This window comes from Rhinolophus ferrumequinum, chromosome 25, assembly GCF_004115265.2.
Source record: "Rhinolophus ferrumequinum isolate MPI-CBG mRhiFer1 chromosome 25, mRhiFer1_v1.p, whole genome shotgun sequence".
NCBI classification, from domain to species: Eukaryota; Metazoa; Chordata; class Mammalia; order Chiroptera; family Rhinolophidae; genus Rhinolophus; species Rhinolophus ferrumequinum.
The window spans coordinates 2,032,039-2,048,155 of record NC_046308.1 but is presented as its reverse complement, the minus strand read 5'-3'; the positions used below and the strand labels follow the sequence as shown (position 1 = coordinate 2,048,155).

The 16,117-nt window shown below is 45.6% G+C and overlaps 1 protein-coding gene across 1 annotated transcript in view; it reads left to right on the top strand.

Moving 5' to 3' along the window:
* The window catches only part of GLT1D1 (glycosyltransferase 1 domain containing 1), a 50,977-nt gene that overhangs the window by 8,415 nt on the left and 26,445 nt on the right, over positions 1–16,117 (top strand). The window contains exons 3-5 of the mRNA XM_033098448.1: positions 1,655–1,760; positions 5,012–5,063; positions 14,598–14,634. Of these exons, the coding sequence (XP_032954339.1) occupies positions 1,655–1,760; positions 5,012–5,063; positions 14,598–14,634 (195 nt within the window). The remainder of the gene's footprint in view (positions 1–1,654; positions 1,761–5,011; positions 5,064–14,597; positions 14,635–16,117) is intronic.

Here is a 16,117-nt window from a genome sequence, read left to right as displayed (position 1 = left end):
GTCCCGTTTTGCAGTTTCACCAAAAGACTTTCTCTGCTATTTTCCTTCACCTCCTTCAGTAGCAGGTTTTTATGAGGGAGAGAGTTTCTTGGTGGCGGTAGGAAGAGCTTCCTCCGTGGCTGTACCAAGTTAGCACACACCCCCGGGGCTGAAAAGAACGCACATTTATTATCCTGTAGTCCTGGAGGTCAGAAAGCCGAAATGGAGCTCGCTGGGCTAAAACCAGGATGTGGGCAGGGCTGTCTCTATTTGGAGGTTCTTGTGGGGAACCCGTTTCCTTACTGTTCCCACCTCTGGGGACAGCACAGTCCTTGGGTCACGGCCCCCTTGCGTCTACAAAGCTGGCAGCCGGTGGCCAGTGGAGTCCTTCTCACACTGCAGCATGCCGACCTGCTCCCTCCACTCTAAGGACCCCGTGATGACACTGGGCCACCTGGGTTACCCGGGGTCCTCTCCCCCACTTTAAGGTTAGCTGACTGGCAACCTCAGTTCTTTCTCAGCTGCATTTCCATTTCCCCTGTAACAGATTCGTAGGGTCCAGGAATTAGGATATGGACATCCTGGGAGGCCATTATTCTACCTCCGCCCTTCATTCTGCAAAGATTCAGGTCCGTCCCACGTGCTGATCATTCACCCCATCTCAGCACCCCCAAAAGGCTAAACTCACTGCCGAACGGGAGTCATCTGTATTGGGTGTGTTTCTCTATGTCCATCTGTGTGTATTTTTGGAAAAGGTACATGTCCATAGTATGCACAGAATAAATATGTGCCTGTCCCAATCCTTGCACACTCGGCATACACAGCACCTGGAGTATTTTGGGTCCCCGCCATGATTTGTCATTCCGGTGGCACTGCATGTTCCCTGGGGGTACGTCATGGCGGCTGCATCTCCCTCGTCTCCTTCTTAGTTCTTCACTCCATGGCGCCTGTTACTACCGTGTGTCCCCGAAGGTCAGACCTCGCCGGACAATCAACTCGAATGCGTCTTCTGGAGAAACAATTCATATAAGATCCGGTTTTAATTTACTATAATGTAAGACCGGGTCTTTAATATAATATAATATAATATAATATAATATAATATAATATAATATAATATAATACGATACTGGGTCTTATATAATACAATAAATATAATATAATATAATACAATATAATATAATGAATACCGGGTCTTATATAAGACCAGGTCTTATATTAATTTTTGCTCCAAAAGATGCATTAGAGCTGATTGTTTGGCTAGGTCTTATTTTTGGGGAAACAGGGTACGATCCATGGTAGGACTCAATTTGAAGAGGTCTTTTTCTGTTAAACACCCAGTAATAGTTCCAGATGAGCCCATTTCCTAGGAATGATAAGCTTGGCTTTGATAGCTGGTGGCACACAAAATTATTCATTGTTGAAATCTAAAGCAAACTGATTTCAAACAGTCCTGACAACGGTGGCCGGTGTCCCACGTGATTAATCCCGGGTCATGCTTACCGTAGTGATACCCAGCCTACCATGCGGGAGACCTGGGTAAAACTAAACTAGCAACAAAACTCTCTCCCTGTGTTCTGGGAGCTTCGGTTTTTAGTATCACTGTGTTGGGACGGGTTGGTGAGGGATGTCCCCAAGGCTGCATGCTGCTTTGTTAACTGTCCTAATTTTGCAGGTCATAGAATTCCTTTTGGAATCATCTTCGGTGGAACTGATTTAAACGAAGATGTTAACCGGGGAGAAAAAAACCAAGTGATGGCGAAAGTCCTTGAAGAAGCCAGGTACTACCGGAGAGCATTTCGAGGCATTAAAGATTTAACCGTTTTGGGTGGAATTCATAGAAACAAAAAGACCGAGGAAACCAAGAGTTTGGGAGGTTTACATCTTGCCATATAAAGCCAACTGCTTTCTATCACTTCATTTGATTTTTCTTCCATTTGGTACATCTTTACTTTGCCATGAATAGTCCTTGTAAACAAGTTACTGCCGTGGAGTAATTCTCTGAGTCCAGTTCATGTTGGATGAACATTCTGGGGGTGTCGGGAAGGGACACGAGAGAGGTGCTTGCGGCTCCTAGAAGAGAACGCGGCAGGTAAACCCTGGCTGTGTTAGTGCACAAGTCAGGGCCCACTTTGCATCCGTGTGCCAACGTGTGACCTTTTTGATGTGGCTGTGATTTCTACAGATTTCTGGATTATGTAAAAACCATTTGTGAGAGGGGCCACCAACTGGATTTCTCAATGGGGTTGCTGCGGGCATGTGGGACAGGGCAGTTATTCATTGTGGGGGGCCGTCCCGCACATCCCTCACCCTGGACACTGCGTGTGAACAGCACCTGCCAGGTGCTAGAATCTAACATGTCTCTACATGTTTCTAGCTCCCGGGATGAGAGTGGTTATTGCCCTGGACACACGTGTAGCAATACAATCTTTTTAAAACAGAGAGTACAGTGTGTGTGTGTGTGTGTGTGTGTGTGTGCGCGCACACACATGTATGTACGCGATTGGACTCACCTCGGAAGGTGATCTGTCGTAGGCTTTCTGGATGCTGTTGTTCTTGTACTCTCAAAATGTATTACCTTTAGGCCCATGTACTTTGTAATGTACTGTCTTGTAGAAGGAAAATAATCCTGCTTGGGAGAAACAATATTGGATGAATTCATCTTGTAGTATTATCATTAGCATTATTCTTTGCATTGTTATTAAAACACGCATTGATTTTTGTTTGCAGGCTATCGATTGAGGTTAGTGGGCAGGAAAGCTGCACGAAGTATCGATTTCTTGTCCGACACAATGTGGCACATTTCTATAAAACAAAGTATCGAACCTGTCTAGCTTTACAATGAGTGTTTCATTTTTAATCAAATACTTGTAACTAGTTATATTTTCCCCATCAGGTATATTTTACAACTTTGTTTTTGTATTTTAAACTTTTTTTCTATATCGTATAATATTCAAACTTATTTTAGAATCAGGTTTTTGGCTTATAATATTATAGTATAATGAGTATTTGGTAATTATATTAGAAATACCAAAATTAAATAAGGAGTATTGAAAATTTGTGGAAATTTGTGGAAAAGGACCAGCTGCTGGGCTGCGATGCCTGCCTCCCTCACCCGCTGCATCAGCTCCCACACCTGCCACGTTTTCCTGCACTCTCCTCCCTGCCCCCACCCTCCGTCCCTCACCCTGAACAGCAGGACTTCCCCTTGGATCACTGGTTCCTTCACTTATTCAGCCAGCAGGTATTTTTGTATGCCGGCGGGGTGCCAGGTGTCCTTGGTGCTGGGAGGTAGAGCAGAGCCCTGTTCCAGATGGCACCGGGCTGGCATTCCCAAGGCAAAGCAGGTACTAATCATGCTTGCCAAATGTGTGGGTCTAACGTCCCACAAAAGTCATCCTGAGGATTGCATCTGAGCATTTATCTGTAAACGCTGTTTTGGGGTAAAATGCACGGTCTTTATAGCCCTGGCTTCATGCCCTGCTGAGCAGCTTTTCTTTGCTCTCGGGTTTTGCTCTTTTCCTGACAGCTTGAGGTTGTTTGCTGGCCATGTGGGGTGCTCTGATGTCTTGCAGAAGACATGGTAGTAGTGGTGTTAGTACCAGTAGAAAATAGTAATAGAAAATACCTATCGGGTGTTAAATTAATTAGAGCAGGAACTCTGGCCAGCAGGGTGTTGTTTAATTCTTTGATTCTTAAGTTTCTCATCGTTGCAGACTCCCACAAAGGAAGGTTTCTGCACTACCCTTGCAATTTCTATTTAGTTGCTTTTCTTCCTTTTTATCCTCATTTCTCCGAATAAAGTTGATTCCATCAGAATATTTGTATTTCTTGTCAATGTACAGGGAGCGTGGAGAGCGTGTCCTAAGTGATGCCAGCAAACTGGTCCCTGTTGGGTGAGCCCGACTCTGCACCACCTGGGTGGGGCCATGGTGGCGCGAGTGGGCTCAGATGCACCGTCTGATGTGATCTGCTCCTCCTCGCGAGCCACATTATACCCGAGGGCAGGTTTCCTTATGTCTCCCTTCAGTAGAGGACGTGCGATGGTGTCTAGAATTGGTGGCAGCATTGCAGGAGGGCCAGGAGGATGAGGATGAGACAGGCAAGGCAGAGGCACTCTGGAGAAGGGCACCCCGTCCTTCCCGGTCACACTAGTGGGCGGGAATTGTCCCTTAAGCCTCAACAATGATTCCTGCAGTGTTTGCCCCATAGTGATTTTCTACTTCCCCTTCTCCTTCTACATTTAGTAATTGGAATTCTACTATAAGGAGGAGTTGTCTGTTTGACCCCACTGACTTATTCAGTTGTTTATTTATATGAGTACGGACTCAAGGACATTAATTTTGCTTTCCTCTATGGGTTACTCATCTCTTTCATTGTTAGTTTGGATGCTCCAGTTGTCCCAGCCACGGCCGTTGGACATGCGTTGAGTTGACTCCTGTGTCCTTTTGCCATGCTCTCACCATTTTATTTTTGTTTTGTTTTGTTTTGTTTTTGAGCACGCTCTTACTTGCTGGCACCGTAAGGTGTTCCTGGTTCGTCCCGTATGAATTTGGCCCGACGTCTGGAAACAGCCATTTCAGTACGTTCCGCTGTCAGCACTCGTTATCCGTGTCCTTTCAATAGGTCTTGAATGCATCAGCATCGTCTCCCTTTGGCGAAGCCAGTGGACTGAGCAGCCGGCCCTGGGACAGTCAGAGGACACTCTGAGGTCCTGCTTCCCTCTTGCATCTGACTTTTGGCTTTAACCTTGGTTCTCTGACCTTGTGTAGAAGGAACACACAAGAAAAATAGGAAGTTCTAGCTCCATTTATTTATTTCTTGCATACACAACATTTTTTTTTTTTCTTATGTGAGCAGAGATGAAAGCCAATGGCTGATGACCACGAGTAATAAAGAGTGATTACACTTTCAATCGAGCTCCTCTCCTTGGCTCTCACAGTTTGGTCTGAAGCGCTGCTTTGCAGTTCTGTTCATTGAATTCTGCCCTAATTGTTTCCATGTTTATTTATTTTTTTGTTCATTTTACTAGATTTGCAGTCGCTTTCACAGAGTCAATGAAGGAAATGGCATGCCTGCAGTGGGTATGTATTTATTTTGTTTCATTATTTTGGTTGTGCTGGTGAAGTTGCAGAGTTGGGAAAGGCAGTTTTATGGGAACCGCCGATTTTCCATCAACACTGCGTGTTGTAGCCACAGTAGTGTATTATGTTTCCCATCTATTGATGTTTTTTATTTGTATAGCTACTCTTAAAACTGCACTGATTTTTTTTATGTGGTTACTGAATAGCGAAAATAGCCCAATAGCCCAATCTTAATGTTTTGTCTGTTTTTATATGCTCAGATTGGGTCTTACAGGCAGTGCTATAAATGTTGCAGCACCTCGTAACACGCAGAACAATCTCTCAGGTGGCAGATGAAGTTTCCTAGTTACACTGTTTATTTGAAGAGCTTTAGGGAATCTGCAACTTCGTAGCTGTACTAGTTCACCCCCTTATGACTGGTGGGGGGGCAGGTGAAATGAGCTGCTGGGAGCCTGAGTTCTCAGTGGGCAGCTATGTAAAGGCACAATAGAGCTAGTGCCTGCAAAACTCAAGCAAAGGCCACGCCGAAGGTCACTTCCTCTGGTGGACCATAGGCAAGAGCCTTTCCTCTCTGGTGGGGAGCCCGCGGTGGGCCTGTGTCGCCCGCATGCTGGTCCCCGTGCTCTGCAAGCTCGCCCTCTGTGGGAGCCACTCCTGTGCATGATGTCCCAGGCTCTGCACATTCGTCACAGAATTTCAGTCTGTAAGATTTGGCACTTGGTGACTGCTGCAGTGGGTCAGGGACACACACTATCCTTTGTGGGACTGGTGGTCCCTTCCCAAAAGCTCAGGAAACCCCATGTGTGTGATGGTGACGTCTCCCTGGGACAGCGGGCTCTTCCCCTTCCCACCAACGCTTCCCAGGCAGAGCAGGGAGGCTGCATCTCTTAGTGCAGGTTAACGAGCGGTTCGTCTCAGAATCAGAAAGGGCTGCCTCCTGGCGTCCAGTGTCACGCTGTCCCCTTTGCCAGCCTCCTCATCTAAACCAGGCGTTCTCAGAGTGGGGGCCTGAGGCTGTACAGGCCTCCACAGCGCCAAGCCTGTTTTCATCCTAACGCTGACGTATTTTGCCCTTTTCCACCATTGGAAAGGTGACGATGGAGTAGCCTGCTGATCCCTGGCACTCGTCGGGAGGCACCCACAGCTCTCAGAGTCACGGACCATTTCTTGCCACCCACTTGTAGTTTAAAAAAAAATCACTTAAGAATCTCCCGGTAAAGCAACAGAAATTATTAATTTTGTGAAATATTAGCCTTAGAATATGGTTTTAAAATGTTCTGTGGCGAAACAGGAGAAGCATGAAGGTCTTTTGCTGTGATCCGAACGGAACGTGCTGGTTCTTGAGAAGAGGCCCTTGGGTGCCAGTATGAGTTGCAAACTGAACTCGCCACTTTTGGACACGATTTTTCTTATCTGAAAGGGAGACTGACAGACAAGCCGTGGTTATTCAGACTTGGGCGTTTGGTAGACAGTTCCTTCCCAATGAATGAATGGAGCCAGTCACGTCAAGAAAAACAGCTGGCAGTAGTCGTTGCCAGTGGCAACATGTGAATTGTTGAGCCAGAATTAGAGTTACAGAACAGGCTGACAGCTTCCCCATAAAGACTTTCCTGATAAGATCGGGAGTCATATTAACAAACGTGATTTTTTGGGGATGTTGTATAATGAAACGTTTCAACATTTGGAAGGTTGATATCACTCATGGAGACAGTATTTTTCAAATGCCATGGCATTAATACATGGCATTACAGAACCATGCGTAGATAAAGGTTCATTCAAGGTGTAAGAGACACCAGGGGACCTTAATGTAAGACTGTGAGATGATTCCAGGTCCCCGACTGCAACTAACCTTTAAGAAATTACCGTTCGTTGAGTTTGGGTGTAGTACCCAAGAATATTACCTGTAAGTGGCCTGAGACAGCTATTAAAATACTCCTCCCCTTCCCAACTACCATCAATGAGACGCAGATTTTCTTCATATACCACAGTCAGGACGACACATGGAAAACGGATGGGATGGAACAGCAAACAGGAGAACGCAGAGGTCTCCTGTGACGCCAGACAGGAAAGAAAGCTTTTACCTGTCAAAGCACGTTCCTTCTCCATGAATTCCTTGCCCTGTTCCCTAACTTCTCTGTCTTGCTCATCACCTCTGTCCATCAATCTTGTGACCCTCCCAAGTCAGTGTAGGTGTGTTCACTTACTGTACCACTTACTTTTTTGCTGCAAATCACACCGAATGTAGTGCATACTCATTACACACACGCACACACACATACATGCACATGCACACACACGGACACATTTTATTTTTCTGGAATACTTTAAAACATCACAGCTGTCATGCATTTCACCTGTAAATAATATACCATTTTACCTATGAATGCACCTTGATAAAGAATGTTTTTTAACGTACGCACCATGTTGTGGGTAGTTTTTAGTGGGAAGACGACAGCATGTAAGGAAGAAATGAAGAGGGGCTCACATGTGTAAACACAATTTATGATTTTTGATCAATACATTTTGGAGGAACTTGAGTGAAGGCATTTGGAGGGGGGAAGGGAGAGGAACGGGGTCTCTGAGTTCCAGACAAATGGAATTAGAGACCAGTTGGCCTGGGGGTGAGTATCCAGAACACAGCTTCCAGTGGCGGCTGCCCCCAGAAGAGGGCGCAGTGGGAGACAGAGGTCTGGGGTCACCCACGTCAAGGGGATAACTGAAGCATGGAAAGGATTATCCTTAGGTGAGTTTAACTTTCCAATATAATAAGAAAACGCTACTAAAAGCAGGTGGATTACAGTAGGGGCGGGCTGGGCAGCTATACTGTTGTCTTGTGCTGTCAGAAGGATCGTCTTCCATCTCAGAACTAAGCTGACCATTCATTTGGCGGTCACTGGAGTGGCCAGCCGCGCCACATCTACTCCAACCCTGGGGTAGCCGTCTTTGTTTGCACAAAGATACTCTTCCAAGTACAGTAACCAGGCAGCTGGGAAAATACCGAGACGGCAGCAAAACTTGTTTGATCTTGGGTGATGATGTCAGAGGCACTATAATGAAAGCTAATAAAAGTAAGGATGTATTTGTTTTTATCACTTACGTGGTGGGGGTTAGTTATTAAATTCGAAGGTGAACTGTTTTTTAATAGGTTTTTGTATTTTTATTTAGTGTGGGTGATTTTTCAATACAGTTCAGTTCAATACCTTTATTTGATTAGTCTTGCAAATAAAAACTATGTATAAATAACATAAAGGGTCATCATTCAGCCGTATTCATATAATTATCTTGGGTGGGTTTTTGTAGAGGGACTAGTTTCATTTGTGTGTCCTGAACAGTGACACAGTTTTTGAGTAATTAAGTCTTACCCTTCATTATTAAACCACCAGCTTTTGTCTCCAGTGTGAGACGTTTGCTGTCTTAGTGAGAAGCATGGTTCAGGTTGTGGATTAGTTGATCCTACCTAATTATTATCAAACCGGAATCAAATGCCAATAACCTCAGAGGAGAACGAATTACGGCATTTGCTTCTTATTGCTTTTGCGACTTCAAAAGAGGGAATATACATTATTATATAGTTTATGTGGGTATATATGTAGCTTTGAGCATAAACTCTGGTGTAAAACTCGTGTTTCTCAAGCTTAATTTAAATGAGGACACATGTAAACACAGGCACACTCTCCATGCCAGAGCTGTTCACAGCCATACAACGCAACCCACGAAGGTGAGCCCTGAGTGTAATTTTAAATTTTCTGGTAGTTGCATTAAAAAAAAGTAAGTGGAAAGAAGTAAAATTAGTTTTAATAGTATATTTTATTTAACCCACTGCTTGGAGTTAGCCAAACTGCAAAGTTTGTGTCCCCAGGAGCCCTCACTTCTGGCACCAACTGTGAGTTCCCCTGAAGTTTGCTAGTTTGCTTGGAGGATTCACAGAACTGAGCATTACACTACGCTCACGGTTATGGTTTATTACTGGGAACGCGTGCGGACTGAAATCAGCCATCTAAGGAGACACATAGGGCCAAGCTTTCAGTGCCTGCTCCCCCAGGGACTTAAGGCATCTTACCCTCTGGTGATTGACCTGAGACCATATGCCCAAAGTACCGGCCCCCAGGTGGGCTCACCCACGTTTGTTTCCCAGAGTTTGTCGGGGCTTCATTAGGTAGGCTGGATTGATTGGTTAATTCATTGCCCACATGGTTGAATGCAGTCTCCATCCACTGATACTGCTGGACCCGAAGTGCACACCCTAAATCACGTTTGGTCTTTCTGGCATGGCAGCCCCCAGCTAACACTACTGGTTGTGGCTGGCCCCACCCCACACAAAGACACGCCTCTCAGGTATCACATAGATTATTTCCCAGAATCCACCGGCAAAGGCCAGCCCTCTCCTGGGCCAAGGCTGCCTTCTTTGCATCCACAATCTTATTATTTCAACATGTAAGCAGTATACAAATGACTAATGAGGTATTTTGCATTCTTTTGTACTCAGTCTTCGAAATCCAAGCGCCGTTCAGACCAGATCCCTTTCAGGGTCTCAGTAGCCTCTGGAGGCTGGTGGCTGCCGTGTTGGATAGCACGTGCCTACAAGTGGGGAGTGCCCTGTTTCAAGGCTGCTAAAACACAGACTCGTGCAGTCCCGGGTCATGGGAGACATATTAACAAAAATGTGCCAAGGGAGGGTTTATTTTGCAAGCCTTGGGTGAATTTCAGCCCTCGAGAAAGCTGGGGTGTGCCTTTAAAAATATTATTTTGGAGGCTGCATTTATCATCACCAATCTGTCTTTGGTTGACTTTGCACAAATTACTTTGATTGGATTTCAATAAAGATGGTTTCATTTTCTCTCTTTTAATTTGAAATGCCTTTGTTTGGGCTCAGGTCGTTATTATTTTTTTTTAGTGTTGTTTTTATCAGCCGTAATTCAATATCGTGCCTATTTTGTAAACTGCACAACCCCAGAGGGCTCTTCGCCAGGTCCCCGTGCTGTTATTAATATTTATCATGCAAGTACAGCAGTGCTTGTGCTCTGGGATGGCCTGACTCTGGTTTGTGATATTGGGAACTCGATTTGGCATTTTTCTAGGAATTGGATTCACTATACATGTCTAACCGATATAGGCGTTGTGGGAATGTAAAAGTAGCCCGTATAAAATTTTGATTTCCTTTTACAGTACGTACTAGGTATATGCAGAATGCAAATCGAGGTACTTGTAGGTCCAAGTTTAGAATGCTTTCTCTAAATTCGCCATTCACCAGAAAATGGATGTATTTCACCAAAAAATTAAAAATAAGTGAGATGTACATCTTAATCGATGGCGCTGCTCTCGGCAGAAGCAATGATTATGGTTTAATACACCTGCACTGGGTCAAAACCCCACAGGCCTATGGGGTTTTTACTGCACTATTTGCACGCTCTTTCGGATAGTACTCTGATAAGAGGACTTTCTCTAAATTCCAATTATTTATTAACTATTTTTAGAAAGTCTTGAGTTTAAGTACTACTGCCTGATGCAGTTTTCCAATTCACGGCAGCACGACGGTGACCCAAACGACACAGCCGTACACTTTTCTGAGGTTAGCACGGGGGTAAGCCTCCTGGTGGGGGGTGCTTTTCAGCGGTTTGTTTGGCTGGCTTTTAATGTGGCAACTGTGAGTCACTGCCTTCTGGCCTACTTTATCTTGGCATTTATTAAAGAAAAATAACTGTCTTGGAGCAGTTGTGTGAGGCGACACCTACAGTGTCATTACGTGCTCAGTGTGTGCCTGTGCTCATCAGAATTCTTTTGGAAATTGAAACACAGAAAGCAAGACAGATTTCATTGGCGGTCACCTGCGCAGGTCGTGGCACAGGTGAGCTGACTAGTGCTGGCCTGACGTGCGCGAGCTGCTTAGCGACTAACGGCTGTGTGTCTAGTGGGCGCATGCTGTCCTGCGACCTTCTGACGACTGCCCCTTCTCCTCGCATGGCCCACTGCTGCGTATCTATCTCCAAAAATCACGGTGGCGGTCCCAGCAGCGACAGACCACGTCTTTGATTACAGTTTCTAACACGATGGAACCTGAAAAGTATTCCTGTCGTGGGTTTCGTCTTTCGACTCTCTAGCTTATAGGTCAGCCCTCCCCGCAAATGATCAGCAGGAGAAACCCTGGGGACTGGTCGTACCCAGGAAGCGCATCATTCTTAGTAACTTCTCTACTTCTATTAAGACTGGCTCTCCTCAGAGACGTCGCCATGGGGCTGCAAGTGTTCTTTGCACCGCCCCCCGCCCCATGAGACCCCTGGGAACTGAAATGTTTTAAAATAACTCAAAGGATGGAAACCTCGTCAGTGTCAGAGCCTAGAAGTCAAGTCTACCTTTTACCTGACCCGGGGCTCGCACACTGGTTCTAACTCTTCAAGTCTCGAAGGCAGAGAAAGGTAGGGGAGGTCTTTTAATAACCAGCGGTAATTCCGAGTTGTTCACTCCACAGATGTCACTTCTCGGGTGCTGTCCCATTGCCATTCCCCGTTTCTTAAGCCACCAGACCCGAGGAGGCGTCAGGCTCTCCCCCATGATGGTGCCCAGGGTCACGGACTGTTTGAGGCTCATTTCCGAGGCCTGCCCCACGCACGCCCACGGGACTGGACCCCAGCCCAGTTCACCACTTCTCAGATTTCCTTGTCTTATTCATGGGTGTTTTCTTTTCTTGAAAAATCTTTGTCTAGTTCAGTTGTGGGAGCTCAGTGACAAGGCCGTGCCACTCCTTTTTCTTTTTCTTTAAGACCACTATTTTCTTTCCTTGCTTAAAAACAGATTTCTAAAGGAAAAGAGTAGAGGGAGAAAAGAGGAGACCTGTGTCCCTTAAAGTGCCCAGTTTCTATTTACGTGTTTTGTGACGTAGCTGTCTTTTGAGAGCTTTATATGTCCATCCACAATTTCTTTTAAGCCACTTGTAACTATTTTAAAAGTACTTTTAATGAAGCCATCCCCCACCATTGTCATTTCAAAGTAAAAAGTTCATGTTTTTTGCCACCTGTGGAGTATGAAACTGCATAGATTTCCAGAACGAATATTTGTTGTGGTTTTCACTTGCAGGAAGTTTAATTTTAGGAGGTTGTATTAATCAAAGAGTGGGGCATTTTTGTTGTTGCTGACTGGCTCTTATTCCATTATGAAACAGCATCAATTAGCATTTGGGTCTGTTACAAAGTCACGTACTGTGTATTTACAGGTATCCATCCAACAAGGCCCTAGCTTTTTTAATCTAGTGATGGGTCAAATTAAGTAATGGTTTCTCAGGGACATTCAAAATGTAGAATCCTCCCTTCCCACCCCCTACAGACACACACACACACACACACACACACACACACACACACACACACGGTCCGTCTTCTTTTCCATTTTATGCATCGATGAGCTAATCTTGCAAAACGATATTTGACTTTTATGTTATTTCAAGGCAAGTGAAACAACAGTAAATATTGAGCAAAGAAAGCTAATTTGTATTTAGAACATTTTAATATAGAAAATGTTTTTCAAAATCAATATAAACCAATTTCCTTTTGCCAGATTTCTTTTATTACGATGATTAAAAATAACCCAGGTCCAGAGTCCTTTTATAGTGTAACTCTTATTTTATTGATTTGCTCAGATAGAAACTTAAAATGTCATTTATGACATATTTTAAAAGTCTGTAGAGGACTTGATACTTACTTTTCAGGTTTGCAGTAGATTTTAGAGAAATAATGCTCGGGAATATGTAAAGGCCAGCAGTCGAATCCTGATGTTTCTAGTAAGTCAGTTAATTCTGCTTATAGAGTTAAGATACTAGTTTAGTTAGTTTTTGTTTGTGTAAAACAAATCTTCTTGAAAGCAGCATCCTGGATTCATGTAGTTCTAATTACAGACCATGTTTCTAATGAAAATAGCGGCAAGACTAAAACCCTATGTTGCCTTACCTTCATGAGTCAAATTTGCGTAGGGTTAGATTGAATCTGTTGTCAAACGCGTGTGTTAACGTCCAAGTTAACAGGCCACACTGGTATCTTTTTGGCTCTGCGTCACCGTCCTTCTTACAGGCAGTTTCCCGGCCGGTGCTTCCGGCGCAGGGCTGCTTAGGGGAGAGGCGCCCTTAGCCTCCACTACCTCCCAATAAAATTTTCTTCAGCTTTCCAGGGAAATTATATTTAAACAGAAGGCATGTTTTAGGGCTCTGAACTTCAATGTCCAGTTTCCAGTGGTGACATATACAACGTAAGGCCAAGTCGAGACCCTGTCTGTGTACCGATTTCTGGTCAGCCGTCCTGAGCTGGCGGGATGCTGCTCCTCCCAGAACCTTCCATCAACCCGGCGAGCGCAGGGCCACCGCCCCTTCTCCCCTTTGATCCCCTCTCCCTTGGCAGGACAGCTTCCCCTTTGGCTTGTTTCCCCAAACATGAAACTGATTTGAGGATGAAGGTGGAGGTGCTTAGAGGACCACAAACAGCACCACGGGCTCCCCGTCACCGAGGGGACCTCAGGGCACCCTTCCACACATCCGGGGGACAGCACAGAGTTTTGCTCCTGGGACCGCCACTCACTGGCTAGTTTGACATTCTGTGCACAGATCGGATATTTCAGCCACGTGACACATAGGTGCACCTTTTTTAGACTTCTTCACCCAAGTGACTCTGTCCTTTGATTACCTATGAGGAATAGCCATCGGTATCTCGACTCGTTGACCCTGCGGCCACTGAAATGTGGCTTCTCACTGTAGTCCTGGTACTTCCGCCCTGTCTCTAAACTTGACTTTAAAAACGTTTATGCCACTGTGTCGAAATGAACTCGAGACATGGATTCTTTTTCTCTCTAGTACTTTTGTGACGTTCCACCAGAAAACACCAGCAGGAATAGTAAGTTTCTATCTTGGTACAAATATCTAGATCACTTATGTGAGTGCCACACATCCCCTTGATGTCAGAGAGGCACTCGGGGAAGTCCTGACAGGGTCCTTGAGACCAGTCCACTCACCTGCCTGGAAGAGTCTGCCCCCCCGTGCCTGCTTTCTTGTTTCCCCACATAGTGGGCACTCTCACCCATCTCCTCTTCCTCCTCCTCCTCCTCCTCCTTCCCCACTCCTTTCTTCTCCAAAGTTGTGGGAGCATACTCTTTCCACTCAAGGATGTGTTTCCCCAACCATGTCCCCAAATGCCTACCCGCAGCGTTCGCACACGATATGCGCCAGATGGGCTGTGTCACTGGCATGTTCTCGTCTGAGCTTCAATAACTTTGTACTAACATAGTAACTAGACTCTAAAATTGTATTATGCCTAATATAAGGGCCTTCTGTCTTTGGGCTTCTCACCTTATAGATGCTGTACTTTTAATGGGCTAATCCCCATTAAAAGCAGAGGTTAACTCTTTGCTCCTATAAAGTAATTAGCCTGTGAGCGGCTGTATAGAGGATGCTTTGTGATGTTTTCCAAGATGATTATTTTACGGCCTTTATTTCTAAAAAGCAGTTGTAACAATCTATCAAATTTACTTTTTTCCCCCTTTCTCCCCTCTTTTCAAAAGCCGCATGCTAAGGGTAAGATCTATGTCCAGAGCCAAGGTAAGAATTTTTTAATATATTTGGGAAAAAAATGGAGTCCTTGTCTTTTAGAGACATGTACTGAAATGTTTGTGGATGAAATAACGTGAGATTTACTTGAAATAGTTCATAGAATGGATACCCTTTTATTATTTTCCAACATTAAGATAGAAGATAAACAGAACATTACAAAAGAATAATTTAACATGCAGATCACTTAATGTTTCGACCAGTAAAGTACAATGCACTCTGTCAGTGGTGTGTTTAAAAAAGGAAACAGATGAGCTTCCCTGTGTAGGTTGAGTTGAACTGGGAGGGCTTGGAACGCTTCTGCGCTGTCCCCACCCCCGTCCCGCCTCACCCGGGCCAGGCCCATGGTGGCCTCGGACATCCTCTCCCGAAACCCTCGGGATCTACACACAGCCAGGAAGTGACTGTACTGCCCGATGGGAATCGTGGCTTGAGCAGCTCCTGGAAGAACCTGTAAGTGATGCCAGACTGAGGTTAGACCAGGTGCTGGGGCCAAGCTCAGAGTTCAGGCCCCGTGAGGAGCTTCCCGGGGTGCTGACCAGCAGGGCACAGCCTCCCTCAGGCCCACCTTGCCCACAGCGCACGCCACCGTTATCAGTGCTCGGGTGGTTTCACTTACCAAACAAACCCTTTCTCGGAGCCCGCATCTTAAAAACAATGCGCTGGCTCTGAGCATGAAAGGTGCGTGCGCGTGTCAGGGCAGGAGGTGGCTGGCACCTCCCCGTTCCTGGCCGTGGCCTAATGGCCAACCAAGGGAAAGTCTGGCCAGGCAGCAGAACCACGGGCTTGGAAGCAGCACGTGGGTGTGAACGCAGCCCCTGCCGCCTACAAGCGTTCTGAATACCGTGTAAGCTCTCTGAACCTGTTTCCAGCCGGACGGACTGAAAGCGTCAACCTGCTCAGCGGGGTTTAGGATTTCCAGGGTTGTGTGGGGACACCTCCTCCCAGAGGTTGTGCCCAGGGCAGGCGGGGGGCGGGGCACTCAGACATTAGACGTGCAACGTGGAGGTGGTTGGATGACTTCATTTACATTTCACGAAATTTCAAAGTTTTTTTCTGCTACCAAGACAATCTGTTAAATGTTGTCACTGAATTTTCTGTATCTTAAAATGTTCAGATTTTCAGAGAATTTAAAACACATCTGTCTGAGGAAATGATGCAGACAGCAGGCAATGACACATGACTTGGAGAAGGCTGAGATTAGGAATTTTACGTAAAGACACCCTTTCTACCTGGGGCTACCAGAGGTTAGGGGCTAATGTTTTAGAAACCTCTTCCTTACCTGCATTTCTAAGGAACTCAGACTTTCAATGACCTAGAGGCAGCCGCCCGCACATGGCTGGTGGGGTTGAAGGTGGTGGTTTTGCCCATTGGGAACCCGTGGGCTCGCTTTAAATCTCAGGTGTGGAGGTATTAACGGGCATTCGTGAAGCACTCAGAACGCCAAGTGGCTTTATGAGGCCCACGTGTGACC